This window comes from Pteropus alecto, unplaced genomic scaffold (genome assembly GCF_000325575.1).
Source record: "Pteropus alecto unplaced genomic scaffold, ASM32557v1 scaffold53, whole genome shotgun sequence".
Taxonomy (NCBI): Eukaryota; Metazoa; Chordata; class Mammalia; order Chiroptera; family Pteropodidae; genus Pteropus; species Pteropus alecto.
Genome location: NW_006434366.1, coordinates 3228271 through 3245867, shown reverse-complemented (window position 1 = coordinate 3245867; position 17597 = coordinate 3228271). Strand labels below are relative to the sequence as shown.

Sequence of the window (17597 nt, the reverse complement as noted above, 5' to 3'; positions counted from 1 at the left end):
GCCCACCCCAGGGCTGCTTCTGCGATTGGACCAAATCTGCCATCTGTCTTCATTTAAACCCGTTTTCTTTGGTGCTATAATCTACGTGGAATAAAATGCCTGGTTGTAAAGTTTCTAGCTGGAGGACATTTCTAGCTAAATGACCATTGAAAATAGCGCCTAGTGCAATGGTCAACACACAGTAAGTGTTCAAAAACACGTGTTAAGTGACTAAGTGAAACATGCTAAAAATTAATTTTTCTCATTATAAATGACTAGCATCAAATAAATTGTGTTATTAATAAAAATAACATGTTTTAAAACTTGTACTCTTATTAAGTTGCATTTTTGCAACTATTGGATCTAGACATAATGAGATCAAGACAGAAGGCAAGTCACAGGTGGCAGTCACCGGCACACTGTAGGCATTCGAATCTGGCGAATGAATGTAAATTATGTTGGTTTTGGTTTTTAAATCACAGTGAAGCTTAGACATACTCAATTCTTAACTCTCCAACAAAACACATTCCCAAGTTTAACATCTCTGAACATTATTTTGTCTTCATCAAATTTATTCACTCAGTCATCTTAGAATTCCATATCTACTCAAGTTACAACTCAAACATGAATTTCTCTTAGACTGTATATAAATGTGAATCTAAACATATAGCCAAAAAAAAAAGCATTTCTCTGAAATTCCTCCTCACAATTCCTACAAGCGTTTTCAAACTCTTTCCTCATTTCAACAGAGAAACTTCTTGTCCCGTTTATGTAAAATAAGCATCTTATCATTTGTATTTAAGTGGAGAAAAGGATGGAGTTATCCCACCACCTAGTGGACCATTGGGGTATTGCTGCTTCAGGGCCAAAAACATGGTTAGAAATGAGAACACAGGACATTGACCAGTGGCTGCTCGTGTTTTTCTCATCCCTTCCAGTTCTTCCGCCCCTAACTCCACATTTTCAAGTCTTACACATTCCTCAAACACAGCTTAAATGTCCCCACTTAACTTTTGGACAGTGAGCCTTCTCTAACCGCCAATAAAAATGACAAGAAAACGGCAAAATGAAACTGTATCTGCTTGAGACTTCCAAGCTAAGTTCCTCTTTTCCTCCAGTTGGTAACACAAATCAGAAAACACTACAAATCAGAACACGTTTTAAAAAGTCATCATCAGCTTTAACTTGTCCACATCTCATCTTCTCTACACGTAACACGTCCTGAGAAGTGGCAATAGTTCCTACCTTAGAGGATTGTCGTAACGGTTAGACAAAACCCACACAGGAGGCTTTGTCTGGCGTCTGCCATCCAGTATGTGCTCACCAGAAATTATAGTTACTCCCCGCTTCCCATCACAGTGCCTTGCAAGTAGTAAATCCTCGATAAATACGCAATTGTTAAGTAACAAATAAGATGAAGAATTTCAGTGGGAAATTCTAATATATGTTAACACTGATAGCAGTCCCGGGTTACAAATAGGACAAACCACTGTCAGGGACCTAAGCGCTTTACTTCTTTGCTTCTTCTGCTCACAATCAATTAGTATCTCAGTCTCTCTCTCTGCATGTACGTGTGTGCACATCAAGAGAGGGAGACAAGATCGGAGATGGAGATGGACGGAGACGGAGACATAGAGACCCTCACTCCTTCTGCATTGCCCTCCCGTTCTGGTTCACTCTAAAGTACCTTCGTTTCCCTTTCTCTTTTTACTCTACTTCATAATGCAAAATAAATAATGCACGCCTCACTTTGTCCCAGAAAAGGTTTCCGGTGAATAATAGATGACTTGGTTTTATGTTCAGCGAGTAAGCATTTTATATCTCTCCAAGGGAACAAAGTGAAGTAGCTTCTCCCCGCCCCCTTCATGGATCCCGTGCTCCCGTGTGATTGGCCCTTGGCAGAAAATGGGTCTTTATATTGACCTCTGAGGAAAGACAAAATTAAATTTTCAAGTACAACGCTGAAAACTGAATTGCCGTGAATTCCAGACACTTTCCAAAAAGGGACACAGGGAGTGTCCTTGTCCTTCAAGGCTGATGTCATTCTCATGTCTCTTCACCTACCTCACCCAAATCCTAAATGTGGTGCTTCTTTAGATATCGGGCTGCTGCCAGCAACGACCTTTAAGGATCCTCCACAGTTTCATTTGCTTGCTGAAAAAACAAAACCAAAAAAGTGAAACAACTAATTAGTTGCAAAAACAGACTTATGATATGATTTACTCCAGATGGTTTGGAATAAAATTCCAATTGTTCAAATGTAAATATATTCATCTAAAATAAGTTTTTCCTTACTTAGTTATTGTTAATTAGCACAATTTTTCTTAGTGGAGGAAGAAAGTTAAGTACTGACTTAGTAATACCCCTAAGATGACTATCTGCCCTAGAATACATAAATTCCGTCCATGATTATTTCTGATTTTAAAAATACACATAGGCTGAAACAAACAGCTTGCCCGCCAGGCTTTGGTTGAATGCAAGGTGCTCTGATGTTGGCCTATGGTGCACCCTTCTCCAAGGACATGTAGATGACACAGAGCGCCACGGAAGAGGCTTCCTCCAAGAAGTGGAAACAAGATGGGTGAGTCAGAAGTTACCATTCCAGCTGACCCGCAGGCGTCTGTAAGACGAGGCGCCGCGCTGCATCTGACGCACCTCGAGGTCTGTTCCCACAGGGCGCGGTCAGACGTGACGACTCTTCCCCCCACCAGCTGCCACCAACGAGCTGGCCACGCGTCGCGTGTTCCCTTTGTGTCTGAAAGCGGCGCCTAGAGCAGATGGCTGGACTCAGTGCCAGAGCAGAGATGAAACTGGTTGTCTCACCTGAGGCGCTACCAGACTTAACTACGACAAAAGTCCTAGCAACAAACACCTAGAAAATCTAGGGTCAGGAAAGTGAAATCTGAATTTCCTGTCTAATTTACCTAGTTAAAACACACACACACACACACACACACACACACACACACACACACACACTTTGGGGGGAAATTGTAATTAATGTGCTAAGGGGTGATGAGAAGACACGTACTTCATCTTCAATGAGAAGTGGTTTCCTGTGTCATCAACCAGGTAATGTCCAGGTTCTGTAAAAAAGCAAATTATATTCAATGTTCTTCTAAGCTGAGCTCACAGGTAAATTCCAGAACATGAAATTTAATCTTCCAGGCCTGAAACTTTACTAAAACGAAGAGGTTTGAAAATAGTTGACTCTCCCCACCCAAAAAAAAATCCCTGCAATTTAAAAATTACAAGGGAACAGCTAAATGAAAGGTGAGACTGTCCAAGTGTGAGGATTAATGCCAGACGCAGGATTCGTGAAGGAGATTCAGAGAAGCGAGCTCTGACCAGTCATTCATTTGTCACACGGTAAAATTATAATAGGTAGCTGAGAGTAGAAGACTTAGGATTAGAATGATCCTGAAAAAAAAGTGGAAGTTTTAATCCATTATAATAACCTCTGGCCTTCCATCCTGAGGCTGAAAGTTTCTAGAGTTCAAAGAGCCATCTCTTGTGCCTCTCCAGAGTGCCGCAGGAATAGGGCAATTTGTCGCCTGCATCTACTTATTAAAAATGAATAAAATATTAAAAGAGCAGAACTAGGAATTGCTTCTGTGGCCATTCATAAATTGGTGATTTTTCTCTGCATTTTTATTACTACCGAGAGACAGGATTATATATATACAATAGATTGCTATTACCTCAGCCTCTTTCACGTATTTATAGAACACCTGAGATAGATAGATAGATAGATAGATAGATAGATAGATAGATAGATAGATAGATAGACAGATCGATCTTATAGTAATGACAGACAGACTGATAGATAGAACTTATAGTTGACTGTTACAAAGCAGAGACCTCAGCAGCCTGAGAGACTGTTCTCAGTAGTCAGGCTTCAGAACTAGGATAACCAGCAGTGAGGTCAAAATTTCTTTTGATGCAGACTAATCTGATTGTTTTTTCAAAGCCCAAGGGCACAGCCCTTTAAAACACACACACACACACACAACCAAGAAACTCAAGTTACAAAACACCCTTCACTACATAAATTACTGTGCTTTCAAGTAAGATGAAATATTGTCTAGATTTTTTCACTTCACCATTTCTAATCCTTTACTCCCTGGAAGAAGGCAGTCTCTGAATGTGGCTAAGAGCCGGCAACACGAGCAACGAGAAGCGTTGTCTTTAGAGGTGAAATTCCAGACCTGGGCGCAAACCCCCCTCCCTCACTCACACACATGGGATACGTCAAAAAATACTTCATCCGAACTCTAGTTTCCAAATCTTTTGATTAGAGATAATATTGCCTACTTCAGGGAGTTGTTGTGAAGATTAAATAAGAAACGTATATAGAGTTTAGTATAGTGTCTTAAAATATGCTAATAGAGTAGCCACTAACTACATGTGACTATTTAAATCTAATTGAAATTAATTTAAAAATCCAGTTCTTCGGTCATACTAGCCGTATTCCAAGTTATCAGTAGTGACATGTAGCTGGTGGCTAGTGTACTACTGAACAGCTTAGACATGGAACATTTTCATCATCATAGAAATGTCTGGACATTGCTACAGGATGTAGTAAGTGCTCAGTCAATGTTCATCGGATCTGTCTGGCCGTTTTTCCTGCTCCTCACCAGTTCCTCTAAGTTCCGTGCTCAAAGTATCTCCTTACCAGGAAAGAAAGCAATATGATAACACGTGTATGTGCTTGTCACTTTTCCCACTCCCAGGAGCGGTGGAGTCCTAAAAGAACACAGTGCTTACACAAAAGGGAGACGTTGTGGTAATGGGGGTGCCCGGCACTGCGGTCAGACACTGGGGAACATGTTCTTGAACGAGGAGTGTGAGGAGAGAAAAATAGTCTCCATTGCGCTCACTTTACACCTAAAAATCCGTCTACTCACAGCGATGATGCTGACTGAAACACATTAACACTTACTAACAAAAAAAGACTTTTTCCTCTATATTTCACACTCAAATTTTCCTGGTTAAAATGCCTAAAAATAAGTACAAGTCACCAACATTTTTCCAGATTCTTTAGCCAAGTTAGTCTTGGACACTCGAGCAGAATTCTCTTAGGTTCTTTGGTTCCATCTCCTTCCTCCTGCCCAAATACCAGAACTAGAGCTACCAGGTTGAAAATTCTGATAGGAGGCTAGCAAGGTGCAGGAATGTAGACTCATAAGAAGCTGAAACTGAACATGATCCCTAGAACTCTGGTCTCAGACGACATGTGGGGACCTGGTGCAGACCCTTGTAGATCTGAGCTTAAATGTTCTCGGCAGGTTTCTCTGAAACAAGACATTTGTGGTACTAGACTTCAAAGGATATACATCTCTGCTTTGGAAACTTCAAGCAGAAGAGGCTGGCCCATGTGCCTTATTATAAATGAGAAGGAATATTTGGTACTTTTAAAAAATCATGATGTGCTGTTTATAGGTGGTAGCCTTCCAGGTAATATGGAAAGCTTCTTTCCAAAGTCAAAATGAAAATGTGTGAAAATGTGTGAAAAGCTGAGCCTTTCAAGGTCAATTCACAGAGCAAGTCTGCTCTCATAGTCTTGGTAATAGTATTTGAACACACCTGGTAATAAATTTGATGATATGCCTTTGATGAGTGAAATTAATCCCTTGCTAGTGACATTTCAAGTTAAATAAACACATAATTTTCTTCTTTCGCTTTACAATCCCCATTTGATTGCATATCATAATGAGTTGTTACTGTATAATCATCAATCCTGGGTATTTATGTTACTACGAAAGTACTTACACTAACAACATTGTGATTGAGGTTATATCTCGATTATTTTTTGTTGTCACATCAACAAAGAAAATTGTGGATTTCATTAAACCACAATACAATGATAAAAACATAGGATAAGACACAAGTTTTTAATTCTGCTAAAGACATATATTTACTAGCAGTCTAAACACAAAAACACAAACTATTGTCTTTTGGAAAGTGGAAAGAACACAGGATCATAATTTTGTAAAATACAACTCTCACATTCTTTTAATCAGCTGCCATGTTTCTTTCTTATTGCAAAGTGATCCACATGCTATACACTTTGACAGAAAATTCAGCTATTAAAGACATTTTTTCGGTCCAATTTACTTTCCATTTTGCTATCTTTTTACAATATGGGGCACATATTATAACTAACATAACTATTATCTATTATTATATTATTATCCCTTCCACTAGACAGAAATTTCATATTTTTTACTACTTTTGATATAAACTCCTATTCATATTATTTTGGGAAAGCGTTCTTTAGAAGACACATCAGAAAAGCAAAGTGTTACCAATAACTTACCGACTTTTAAAATGAACAAAAATTCATAGACATCAACTGTGTACGGTAGCTGATTATCCAGCCCACACTTTCTAATAATGATAATAATTCCATCATCTTCACTGGTCAAAATTCTTTGACTAAAGAATGGAAACCATACTTAATCTAAACCCAAAGGACTAGTTTGTTCTAAGAATATAAACGTCATGTGAATCCTAAAGGGATTGGAATGGGAGGTGGCCGGGTTTGAAGGACTGAGGAGTCCTTTCCTTGTCACAGTCGGCTTCATTCTTCTCCTGGAAGACTGACTTTTCTCCTCCCCTCCTTCAATATACCGAATAAAGCTGCCTACCTCTCAGCTCCCAAATCATACATTCAGGTTTAGCTGTTTTTGGGCCTCAACTACTCATCAAGAGCATGACTGGCCTAGCTTGACAGGTGTGCGTCGAGAGTCAAAAGTGTGGGCCGAGGCTCAGTGAGTCCACCTGACGGGCTGTGTGGGGGCTAGCATGTTCTCTAATGGGAAATAGTCAACGAACTGAGAGAAACCTCCAGAGGTATCAACTAGTATGCTTTGGTTCTCTTCAAAATGATTTCATTTGCACAATCTTAGTTGACGAGCGGATCCAGTGCTTATGTGAGGCCTACTTAGTATCTAGTAGTGAGTCGCTTTTGGAAAGCTAATATGTTCCAAACTACTCTATTCATGCTGTCTGAATACCAACAAATATGCAACTTCTGCTCACTTTAGACCTTTCATCACTGGCGATAAAGTATATCCCAGATTAAGCTCAGGTGATGCTAGTGAGACTTTGATGAAAGAATAGCTTCTGAATACAAAATCATGCGGAACTTCATTAAAACACTGCCCCTCCCCAACAAAAAAAAAGAAAGAAAAAAAAAACAGCAAGAAAACATCTCAATTAAAGGCCACTTTTGTTTTAAAAAAATGGCAAGTTCATATAGTCACACTCTATAATTTAGGCAAAGATAATTGAAACTACAAAATGTTTCTTTTACTATATTGTATATTTTTAAGTTTTTATTACTGATCAGATTAGGTTCTCTTCTTCCAGTGAAAAAGCCAAAAGAAATGTGAATAACCATGTAATATTCAGGTTAATGCTTACTTATAGCTGTCAATTTGGGCAACTCATTAATATCCAGGGATCATTTTTTCACCATGTAGCTATAATGGTTTTCAGAACAATTGTGAGGATCCAGCCTCCTGGTCAGTGAAAAGCATCATCTAAAGAAAATAAGATCGGTTTTTAGGCCTGAAAAAAAAAAAACTGTTTGGAACTCTGAAGACTGATTATATCAGCCTGCAAACATCTCAGTATTTTAATCTCACGTTATACAAAATACTTTTGGATCCACTGCCAGCAAGATAAAAACAAATTAAACTGAAAGGCTGGCATGAACTAAATATCTTATTCTGGACGCACCATCACTGACGGCTTCAGAAAAAAATAAAATAGAATGGATCCTTCAAAATATTTTTCCAAAGGGCAGACAATACTACCAAAAAAGAGTCCAAAACTAAAGCATAACGATCTACAAATACAGGAGTGTGATTCTCCTCACTGCTCTTGTAATTCTTTCTCCATACAGTCGTACAGTTCTTATTAACCTCTGGGCGGAGAGAGCTGTTTGCTGGGCTAGAAGCTCTCCTGGGCACGTCTTCTTCATGGGTACTTTCCCCAAACTGGTAAACACAGCACTCTATGTAATCAGTGTTCAGAAACTTTAATTATTTTTTTATTTTTTGTGGTAACTCTTGGTTGACCTCACAGATTGCAAAGACCTCGTCAGCTTGCAATCCCTTATTTTTTCATTTTTTTATGCCTCCAGCACCTGGTCTTCCTAGGTGGTCTTCCACCCAAGTACTAGCCAGGCCCGAACCTGCTTAGCTTCCGAGATTAGATGGGATCAGGCTTGTTCAGGGTAGCATGGCCGTAGACCAAAAACTTTCTTAAAATGAAAGAACAGCGTGTTCTTTTGCTATTTGCAAAATTCCTTCATTGTTTACAATTCCTGAAAAATAAAATGAACCTGGTCTCCGGCCAATCTGAAATTACTTTCCTATTCACATAGTTCTTTTACTTCTGCTGTTCCTTCTGCCTGGATGCCTTTCATAATCTTCCTTAATCTTATCCATTCTTCATATCCTATGGCAAATAGCCCCTTCTCCATGAGGCTTTCCCTGATCTCCCCAGCTAGGAGTAATCTTTCCTTCTTTTGAAGTACCATAGTAATCACCATGACCAATTACATTACATAAATGACTATCTCCTAAGTAAGAGCAAGCACACAGCCATGACTCATAAAATACGTACTAGGAGACTCCCTTAAAGCCTATGGCTCCTATGGGGTGTAAGATTTCTAATTCAGGATGCTCCCACATCCTCCTAATGAGGATCTCTTCTTGCATTCGAGCACTCTCTGGGAAGACAAAGAATGCTCCCAGGCAGCTTTCTGACCTGCTGTGTGACAGCTGCATGCACTATGCCCACAGAACATCTGAAGCATTTCTGCGGGCAGGCTGTGACTTTCTGAACGACCCAAATGCCACGTGTGGCCTATGAGAGTCCTCATATGAGTCTGAACATTTAGTTGAAACTATAACAACCTTCGGTGGGTAATTTCAACAAGGTTTTCAAGTACCTCATTATGGAAATTAAATGAAATTGTACATGTAAAGTTCTTAAATGGTGTCTGGCATGTAATAATAACTCAATGAATGTTATTGTTGCCCATGGTCAGAAACATGAGTGTCTATTCCCAAATCTATTTGCTATGATCTGAATATGTTCTTCTAAAATTCGTATGTTGAAGCCCTAATGTGATGGTTTCCGAGGTGGGGCCTTCGGGAGGTAATTAGGTAAGGAGGGTGGAGCCCTGTGATGGAACTAGTATCCTTACAGCCCTTGTGTCCCCACATAAAGATAAATGAGAAGCTGCCATCTACAAATCAGGAAGAGGGCCTTCAAGGAGAAACTGACCATGCTGGCACCTTGACCTCAGACTCCCAGCCCCCAGAACTGTGAGAAATAAATGTTTGTTGTTTAAGCCCCCCAGCCTATGGTATTCAGTTGCAGCAGCTGAACTAAGACACTATTAATGACATGTAGGCCTTATTATAATTATCTGAGGAAATAATGATGAACTGTGAGTGTAAAGAGTTTCTCCCTCTAAGAAAACTAAGTGAAACATTCTGGAAAAACTTGAAAAAAAGGCAAGTCACTAAAATGTTTTGCCATTGAAGTACGTGTAAGAAACGTATAAAACAATTCGGGGGGCGGGGAGCAGAAAGGGGGGGCCCAGATCACAAACTTGGATGCCCTCACTACCTTCTGGCTCCTGCTCCACTTTAAAGACACCCAAACGAGCTCAGAGTGGGCATGATGTGGAATTCTAATCAGTAGACCCACACACGAAACAGCAACAACAAAACACCTTGGCTCTACATCAGAAGACTTGCAAATATACCAAAATTATTGAAGTTAATACAAAATATTTTTCTCTGTCTCCTTCTTCCTGTCTCTTCTCATGTATAATTTTTATGATTTCAATAGGCCTCTGCCTTTGATTATGACAAAGAGTTGCAAGGGCTATGAGAAATGGCACACGCGCACACACGCGCACACGCGCACGCACACAAAAGGCCAAGTAATGCTGTAGGAATCAGGGTCAGGAAAGGTACAGAGAAAGGGACACAAGCTGAGTGGACAGAGAGCACAGGAAAAAGGCACTGGAGACACAAGAGAAACGTGAACAAAGTCGCAGAGGCCCAAGTACCATGGCTTGTTAAGAAAATAGAACAAGGGGTTAAAAACAGAGACCAAGGAACCAAGTAGCGTCTGGATCTTCAAGGACCTTACAACGCGGCTACAGAAGATGGACTCTGAGAAAAACACGGAGCAAACACAGAATTTCGAACAGCAGGATAGTATAATTGGATGCGCATCCTCAGAAGGTCGTTATAGAAGCAGCGGTAAGGTTGATCTGGGGTATGGAGACTGTTAGGCTTGAAAAGAAAAAAAATTACTTCAAGAGTCCAAGCAAAAAAAAAAAAAAAGGACACAAGCGCCTGGGACTAGGTAAGAAGAAATAGAAAACACTGTGAAGGTAGGATAAACAGGGTTGAGCGGAAGTTCTTAGCCATGGAAGTCTAAAGAGCGGAGGGAGTACAGAGAAAGGCTTTGCTTTGCTGCTTTGGCGACTCTGGAGGTCGTGGACAAATTGTTCTCCCAGATTATGTTAAAGGACAAAAGGAAGATGTGCAGAATAAGTCAACCCAGGTCACCTGGGGCACGAGGCGCCTGTGCAGAAGGCGGGGACGCCCACTGACTGGCTGGTCTGGGCCGCAGCAGGCCACCTACCAGGCCGCGGGGGTGGACGCTGTCCCTGATGGTCTCCGAGGAGGGTAATGGCCCGGGGCAGAAGCCAGAGTGACATCGCTGCCCGCGGGGACACTGAGGCAGGGGACGGAAGGACACCAAGGCCAGTCTGAGGCGGGGACGCCCCCAGGCCACGGCCCGAGACGCTTCCAGAAGGAGCAGCGGGACGGGGGAGGGGAGGAACTTTGGTGAAACCGACAGCATCCCACTGATTCGGCAATTTCGGGGACACGAGGGAGCGGGCGCCCCAGAAGGCCACCCTGCCACCTGAGCGCGAGCCCTGTCACGCGTCACCCGACCTGCCCCGAGTCCCGGATCTCCGGAAGCCCCGATGCACGTCCCGCTCGGGTGAGAGCGCCCTCCACGTCCCCTACACCCCAACTTCTGAGCCCGCGGAAACCCGGACCATGACCTCGCCTCTGACCCCCTCCCGGAGACTCACGAAAATTCAAGCACTTCGTGTTGTGTCTCCAAAGCTTTGTCCGTACTTTACAAGGCTTTGTACTGTTTGTTGTGCATGTGGCTCAAAACAAAGGACGAGCCCGCCCAGAAAGTGGAGGAGACCTGAGGCCGGGGAGGACACGCGCGCACAGGGCCCTCGTGCGGGGATGGAAAGCCCGCGCCTCCCGTGAGCCAGCGGGGCCGCGGGACCACGGCTCCCGGCATCCTCCGCGACGCTCCGGCGCGTCGGGCGGCAGGCGCTCGGGGGCCGGGCTCGGTAGCCCTGCGGGATGGCAACTCCTGAGGAGGAGTCTGAAGCCCCCACGGAGCAGCTGGACATCGCGTGCGGCCTGGAGAACTTGCCCGTGACTGCGTGGCCCCCGGGGGCGGCGCCAGAGCCCTTCCAGGTAGGGGACGGGGCCAGAGCCGATCCAGGTAGGGGGCGGGGCTCGGCCTCCGAGAGAGGCGTGGGGCGGGGCTTCACGGGCAGGAGCGCTGCGCGCGTAGCCACTGGGGTGGGGCCTGCGCCCTCCGAGTAGGGGGCGGGGCTCGACGGCCAGGAGCGCTGCGCGCGCAGCCAATAGAGGGGCCTGCGCCCTCCGAGTAGGGGGCGGGGCTAGGTGGCCCCGCAGCTTCTCAGGTGCTCGCAGTTCTGTGGTTGATGGCAGGTGACCTCCAGACTCTTCTACCTGTTTTCTTACTCCTTCGCACAGGTATTTGTGGGCAAGAATAGCTCCTAAAAGCACAGGTTTCTGTCATTCTCATGTTAACCCTCCAGAATAACCTTAACCAGAGCATTCCTCTTTTCTGCCCATACCCCGGCAGTTCCCTGAAGGGCAAAACCAGAGGCTTCGTGAGGTCCCTTGAAAAGGCCTGAGAATCTGGCTTTTTGCCCTGTTACTTCCCCCAGAACTCGCAGAGAGATCTGGGGCAAATCCTTAACCTCTCAGGTCTCAGGTGTCTCATGGGGGCCTATTAACCCATCTCAGCCTAGTATCATGGTTAAAAACTTGTCTCCTAGAGTCAGACTTAGCTGAATCTCCCTCATGCTGTAAGCGCTTGGGCAAATATAAACTAGCTTCGGGTAAGCCTTAGAGTTCTCCCGCATGCAATTAATAGTACCTCTCTCCCGGTTGCTTCGAAAATTACAAGTAAAATACAGTTCCTGGTTTGCTGAAAGAACTCAGTAGACGTTAACTACTGTTACTACCTCAAAGCCCTTCTCTACCTTTCTCACACCTCTGACCTTGGCCTGAATGTTGCCTAGGGAATAAGGAATGACCAAAGAAAAAAGGTGTTGGAGGGGATGGAGCACTGGACTTAGAGGTTGATGGCTTAGCATCTTAGCCATTTCTCAGAGCCTGAGTTTCTTCATCTGCAAAATGCAGTTAAAATATATAGCCCTTGTCACATCGATTCTCAATATTGAACCCTGTCTGTTCTTCCTGCTTCCTAGGCTTGTTTGAGGAGCAAATAAAACATTAGACGCAATAGCAATTTTCAGAGTAGAGCAGGATGTTAATGTCAGAAGTGGTTATTTTTCCTCAAAGCACCTTAGGTAATTTAAGCTTAACAATACAGTTGCCTAGCACCATATTAAACACTGATCTCTAAAATCTTATTCAAAACCAAACATTGCTGAATGCCTGGTCAAAAACACTGATATATGTTTTCTTTATTCAACAAATAATTGAGTGCCTGTTATGTGCCAGGCACCATCTTAAGCTAGGCACATAAAATTAAATGGTTGACAACACACAGTTCCTGCCCTTGAGCTTACAAGAGCAAATAAAAAGCACTTGATTGCTAATAAAAGCGGGGGAGGGGAGGAAGCCTTGTGATAACCTTGCGATTGATCCTTATACCTGCAATTGATGGGTGTAAAGGAAAATCCAGAGACAGACTCGATCCCACTGTCAGCTGCTTGGCTGTGTGCACAGCTCTGGTGGAGTTAGAGTTGCAGAAAGAAGACACGATCCCTTCCTTCCTCAGGGAATTTATAGTCTCACCAAGAAGATAAAAAATGCTCAAAACACTTAAATGACAAGCCTCAAAGTCCTTGCAACTGCTTTGCTTCCACATATTCATGGAGCACAAAAACAAGTCTTATACAAGGTCAAAAGAGTTTGCTTGTCCCAAACCCTGCCTTCACGGGCATATGCACACCTAAGAAATAAGGCATGAAAAATTCAAGTTAAAAATAACTTGGTGTTTAGTTAGCTTTTGGGTATTGTGTGAAAAGGCAAAAAAGAACATCCAAATGTTCAGACCGGAAGCAAGCATATCATAACGCCATCAATACTGAAACCTAAGTAGAAAAGAAACCATTGATTTTTCTTGAACTGAGAGTTGGACCTAGCCATTTTTCAGGTTTCTGAAACCAGCTTCAAACATCTTTGTTAAGATCTCAACTTGCCCTTGAAAAGAATTATCTGGCTCACAGTCTCCTAATAGCTGCTTGGAGCAAAAACAAACTCATGGGGCTAGAGGCCAAGTACAAAGATTCTTGTAGCTGGCGTTTCAAAACAACCAAAAAAGGAATGAGGATTTTCACAGCACTTGCTTAAAATTCAAAATCAAGGCCTAGATTTTAAGCCCACAATATTGTATGGTTTCATACTTCAGTTTCTGGAGCTTCAATACAGAATGTAACTCAGAAATGTCAGACCTCCTATCGAAAGTTATCAAGAGCTGCAATCAAGCAATCAAAATTATTTCCTTGGTCACCTGCTCTGTGACCACTACTACGAATAGGCACCTGACCCCTCACCATACCACACTGCAGACCTCAGGACCATGCCTTTCCTTGAGACGAGTTTTTGTTTAAAAGACATTTAGTACCAGTGGAGAGCCCTACAGTTTACGCCATTTAGATCCCAAAGTTCATGGCACTGCGTGCAGGTGTGGTGAAGGGGAGAGGTACTGAGTATGAGAACACCAAGGAGGTGGATTTGCTCTTCAGCGTGCTGTCTCCAGCTTCCATTTTGGCTTCTTGGGTGACCATGTTTATAAAAAACTTTTCTCTGAAGTTTTCTGTCAAAAGATATGCAGTTTCCACCCAGTTCTTCAAGGCTCTGGTTTCCAGCGCATCATTTCGCACTGAGCATTTTGCATTTATTCCCAAATCTCGCATAATCAATTCCATACCAGGAAAAAGTAAAGCTTATGTTATAACAATACCAAAAACGTGATAAAAATTTCATTCCCCGTGCCCTCTTTTCTATTTTCCTGAGTGGTTTTTCCTCTTACACACACATGCGTGTAATAGGCAGCAAGGCAACATTTGTTGATAACTTAAAGACGTCTTGGCTGAGTCAGCTCTTGGTTCTCCCCCATCAAGACGGACAAGCGATAGAGGGGAGAAATGTAATCAGATGGTTTCCGAGACATAATTTGGGTTTGACTGCATTTGAACCTGAGCAGTTTGACCCCAGAACCCGCTGCTTCTTACCACCCTATTGGATAGCCCGTATAAATCACACCGAACACGTACGTGCCAGCCACCAGAGGAAGCTGTGCACATGGATTCGCTCTATTTTTCCTTCACGGCACCCTGTGAGATAGAAAGGAAATGTTTGGAAGAATTGAAGGAAGCTACTATTTTAAAAGCATCAAGTGCCTGACATTGAGTAGTGTTATGTTATTTGAATTTCACGAGAACCCACCCAGATACAGGTATTATTTCTGTTTCATAGTTGCTAACCAAAGCTTAGCAAGTCCCTTGCCCTAAGTCACAAAGCTAGTAATATTCTGGTTCTGTGTGTGTCTCCTTTAGGAGATTCCGTGTTCTGCATTAAGCAGTTCCCTGCTTGCCCGGGGCTCCAGACCACAGTCACGGTTTTCCTGTCCGGCCTCCTGCACAGTGTTCAGTGTCACCTCCCAATTCGAGTCCTCATTGTTCATTAGCCATTTATATCTTTCACTAAATTGCCCAGCCATTTCCTAGACCCATTATCAGCTTCCAGCCCGTGTGTACTAGTCAAGACTCATTTGTTTGCAAGAAACAGAAATGACACAGACTGACTTGAACCAAAAAGGGAAGGAACTGCCTCACATAACGGGGAAGCCTGGACCCAAACTCGAACAGTGTCAGCTACATTGCTTTCCCCCAGCTCCCTGCTTCGCACCCCCGTGCCCCTTTCCTGGTTACACCCTTGGTAGCGGGTCTTACGTGTGTGGTAGAATTTGGGGATGCCAGGTGAACACTCCGCAGCAGAAAAAGAGTGCATCACCCTAATTGTTTCAGCAGAAGTCCCAGAATTGAATGTCGTTGGTCTGTCTTAGGTCCCGTGTCCATCTGTGAACCAAACACTGATGAAAAGAGCGAGTGTTGCTAAGGTTGGCCAGGTCTAGGTCCCTGCCCAACCCGGACCCCCCTCCAAGGCAGAGACAAGGGTGGCAAGGGCTCCCCTGGGAGGAGTCAGGGTGCTGTTATCAGAAGCGAAGGGATGGATGCTGGGGAGGTAATAACCTGTCTTCTGAGGTCACATCCCCCAAGGGGGATCTCCTCGGCTTAGCGTAAGCACAGAAGCCGTCAGGGTACCCCACTTCTGGATGAGTTTGGTCCTGGGCTTTGTCCCAGGAAACAGGGTGCAGAATGTGGAGAGCCACAAATTAGGAGTATTGTAGCTCCCGTCAGTGACTCCCAATGTGTAACACATTTAACAATAGTTTTCAGATACTCAAAATTTAACAGTTCACATGGCATATAAATATTTGAATAGAATGTCAGATCAGTGGCATCAGATTATTTCTGAAAAGACTAACTTTTCAACAAATAGTTGGATACTTGAAAAGATGGATAATTACATAATCATGTTATATCAGACCATGGTTTTCAAAAGAATATTCTTTAGTATAGCCATTTTTCTAAGTTAGGTAAAATAACTCTCTGAAATGGTATTTTACTGACCTTTGAATGTGAAACGAAACATATGGAGATAAAATGATTGGTGATGATTATTGGTATCAGGGTCAGTGATTACATCCATCAAGGGAAAAAAAAATACCCTCTTTAAACAGGAAGTTTATCCAGCAATCTCTATTATCTTTTTATTCATTTATCTTACCTCTTTGTAAGCCTCATTAAATCCTTTTGGAACAAAGCAGGTGTGCTATTATGATGTATAAAAAGCAACATATATTTGGTCTTTGTCCCAGTTTCTGGCACCGAGCTCCTCAAACTCTCAGAATTGCCTAAGTGCTGAGGCCTCAGTGTGACATAGGTAAGCGCCTAAGGATGTGGGCTGGTTGCCAGCAGAGGCAGCCATGTGATTGGAACTTTCTGCCCTACCCACTGCCATCTCCAGGGAGTGGAGAGGGGCTGAGGCTCAGTCAGTCACCAGTAGCCAGTGCTTTAATAATCCTGACTACGTAATGGAGCCTCCACACAAACCCGGAGGACAGGGAGCTTCCAGGCCGGGGAACGTGTGGAGGCACCCCTAGAGCGGGTGTGGGAGCTCCATGCCCTTCCCCAGCACCCACCCTGTGCGTCTCTTCCATCCAGCTGTTCTTGAGTTACATACTTTATAATAAACCCGTAATCCATTGAGTAAAATGTTTCTGAGTTTTGGGAGCCACTCTGGCAACTTAACTGAACCCAAGGAGGGGTTCTTGGGAACCTCGGATTTATAGGCAGTCTGTCAGAAATGCAGGTAACAACCTAGATTTCAACTGGTGCCTAAAGTGGGGGATGGGCAGTCTTGTAGGACTGAATCTTTATCCTGTGGGAAGTGATGTCATCTCCTGGCAGATGGTGTCAGAATTGAGTTGAATTGTGGGACACCCAGCTGGTATCCAGAGCATTGCTTGTTGGAGCAGGGACACCTCCACTCCCACCCCCATTGAAATTGGGTCCCAGGCCACTAATGGTGGCTATAAATGAACGAGCTGGGTCCCATGCAAGCAAGAATTAGTCTGTTCATAAAGAAATATTCTGGGCTCATGAGAGATGCTTAAATCTTCAGGGTTTCAAAATATCCTTCATTATGCCAGTGAAGAAATAACCAGACATCCACACTTCATAGAGATTATATAGACTTAGGACTTTCTTTTTTGTCACATTTTATAAATGTAAAATTTTGAGAAACTTTTTCCTATTACCCCTTTCTCATTTAATAAGAATAAGATTTCTTTACATGTATACAATACATCTGCAGTAAATTTAAGTATTAACAAGTATGTAACAAATACGATTTTTGGAATTCCATATATAATTTCATGGCCAAATGCCTTTCTTAACATTGTGAAGATTTAAATAAAACTACAAATAGCATCTTTTTTAAAACATCAGGGTATTTAAGAATTTACGTAACCTTCCAATAAGAAAATTATTTTTAAAAAACTCAATGGAAAACTCTCTAACCCAGGCCATTTTTCATTGATTTATCATTTATGATTTTCTTATCCCCAAAAAAGATCTTAAGTGACTGACAATAAAAATACTTGTATGCATTTTTATTATCAGATAAATGTAA

The 17597-nt window shown here is 42.8% G+C and overlaps 1 protein-coding gene and 1 pseudogene across 1 annotated transcript in view; one reads left to right on the top strand and one right to left on the bottom strand.

The window, feature by feature from the left end:
* LOC102895479 (histone-lysine N-methyltransferase SETMAR) overlaps nt 1–17597 on the top strand; it is a 56226-nt gene that overhangs the window by 36782 nt on the left and 1847 nt on the right. The window contains exon 2 of the mRNA XM_025044834.1: nt 11403–11528. Within this exon, the coding sequence (XP_024900602.1) occupies nt 11403–11528 (126 nt within the window). The remainder of the gene's footprint in view (nt 1–11402; nt 11529–17597) is intronic.
* LOC112477598 lies at nt 8123–8241 on the bottom strand (annotated as a pseudogene).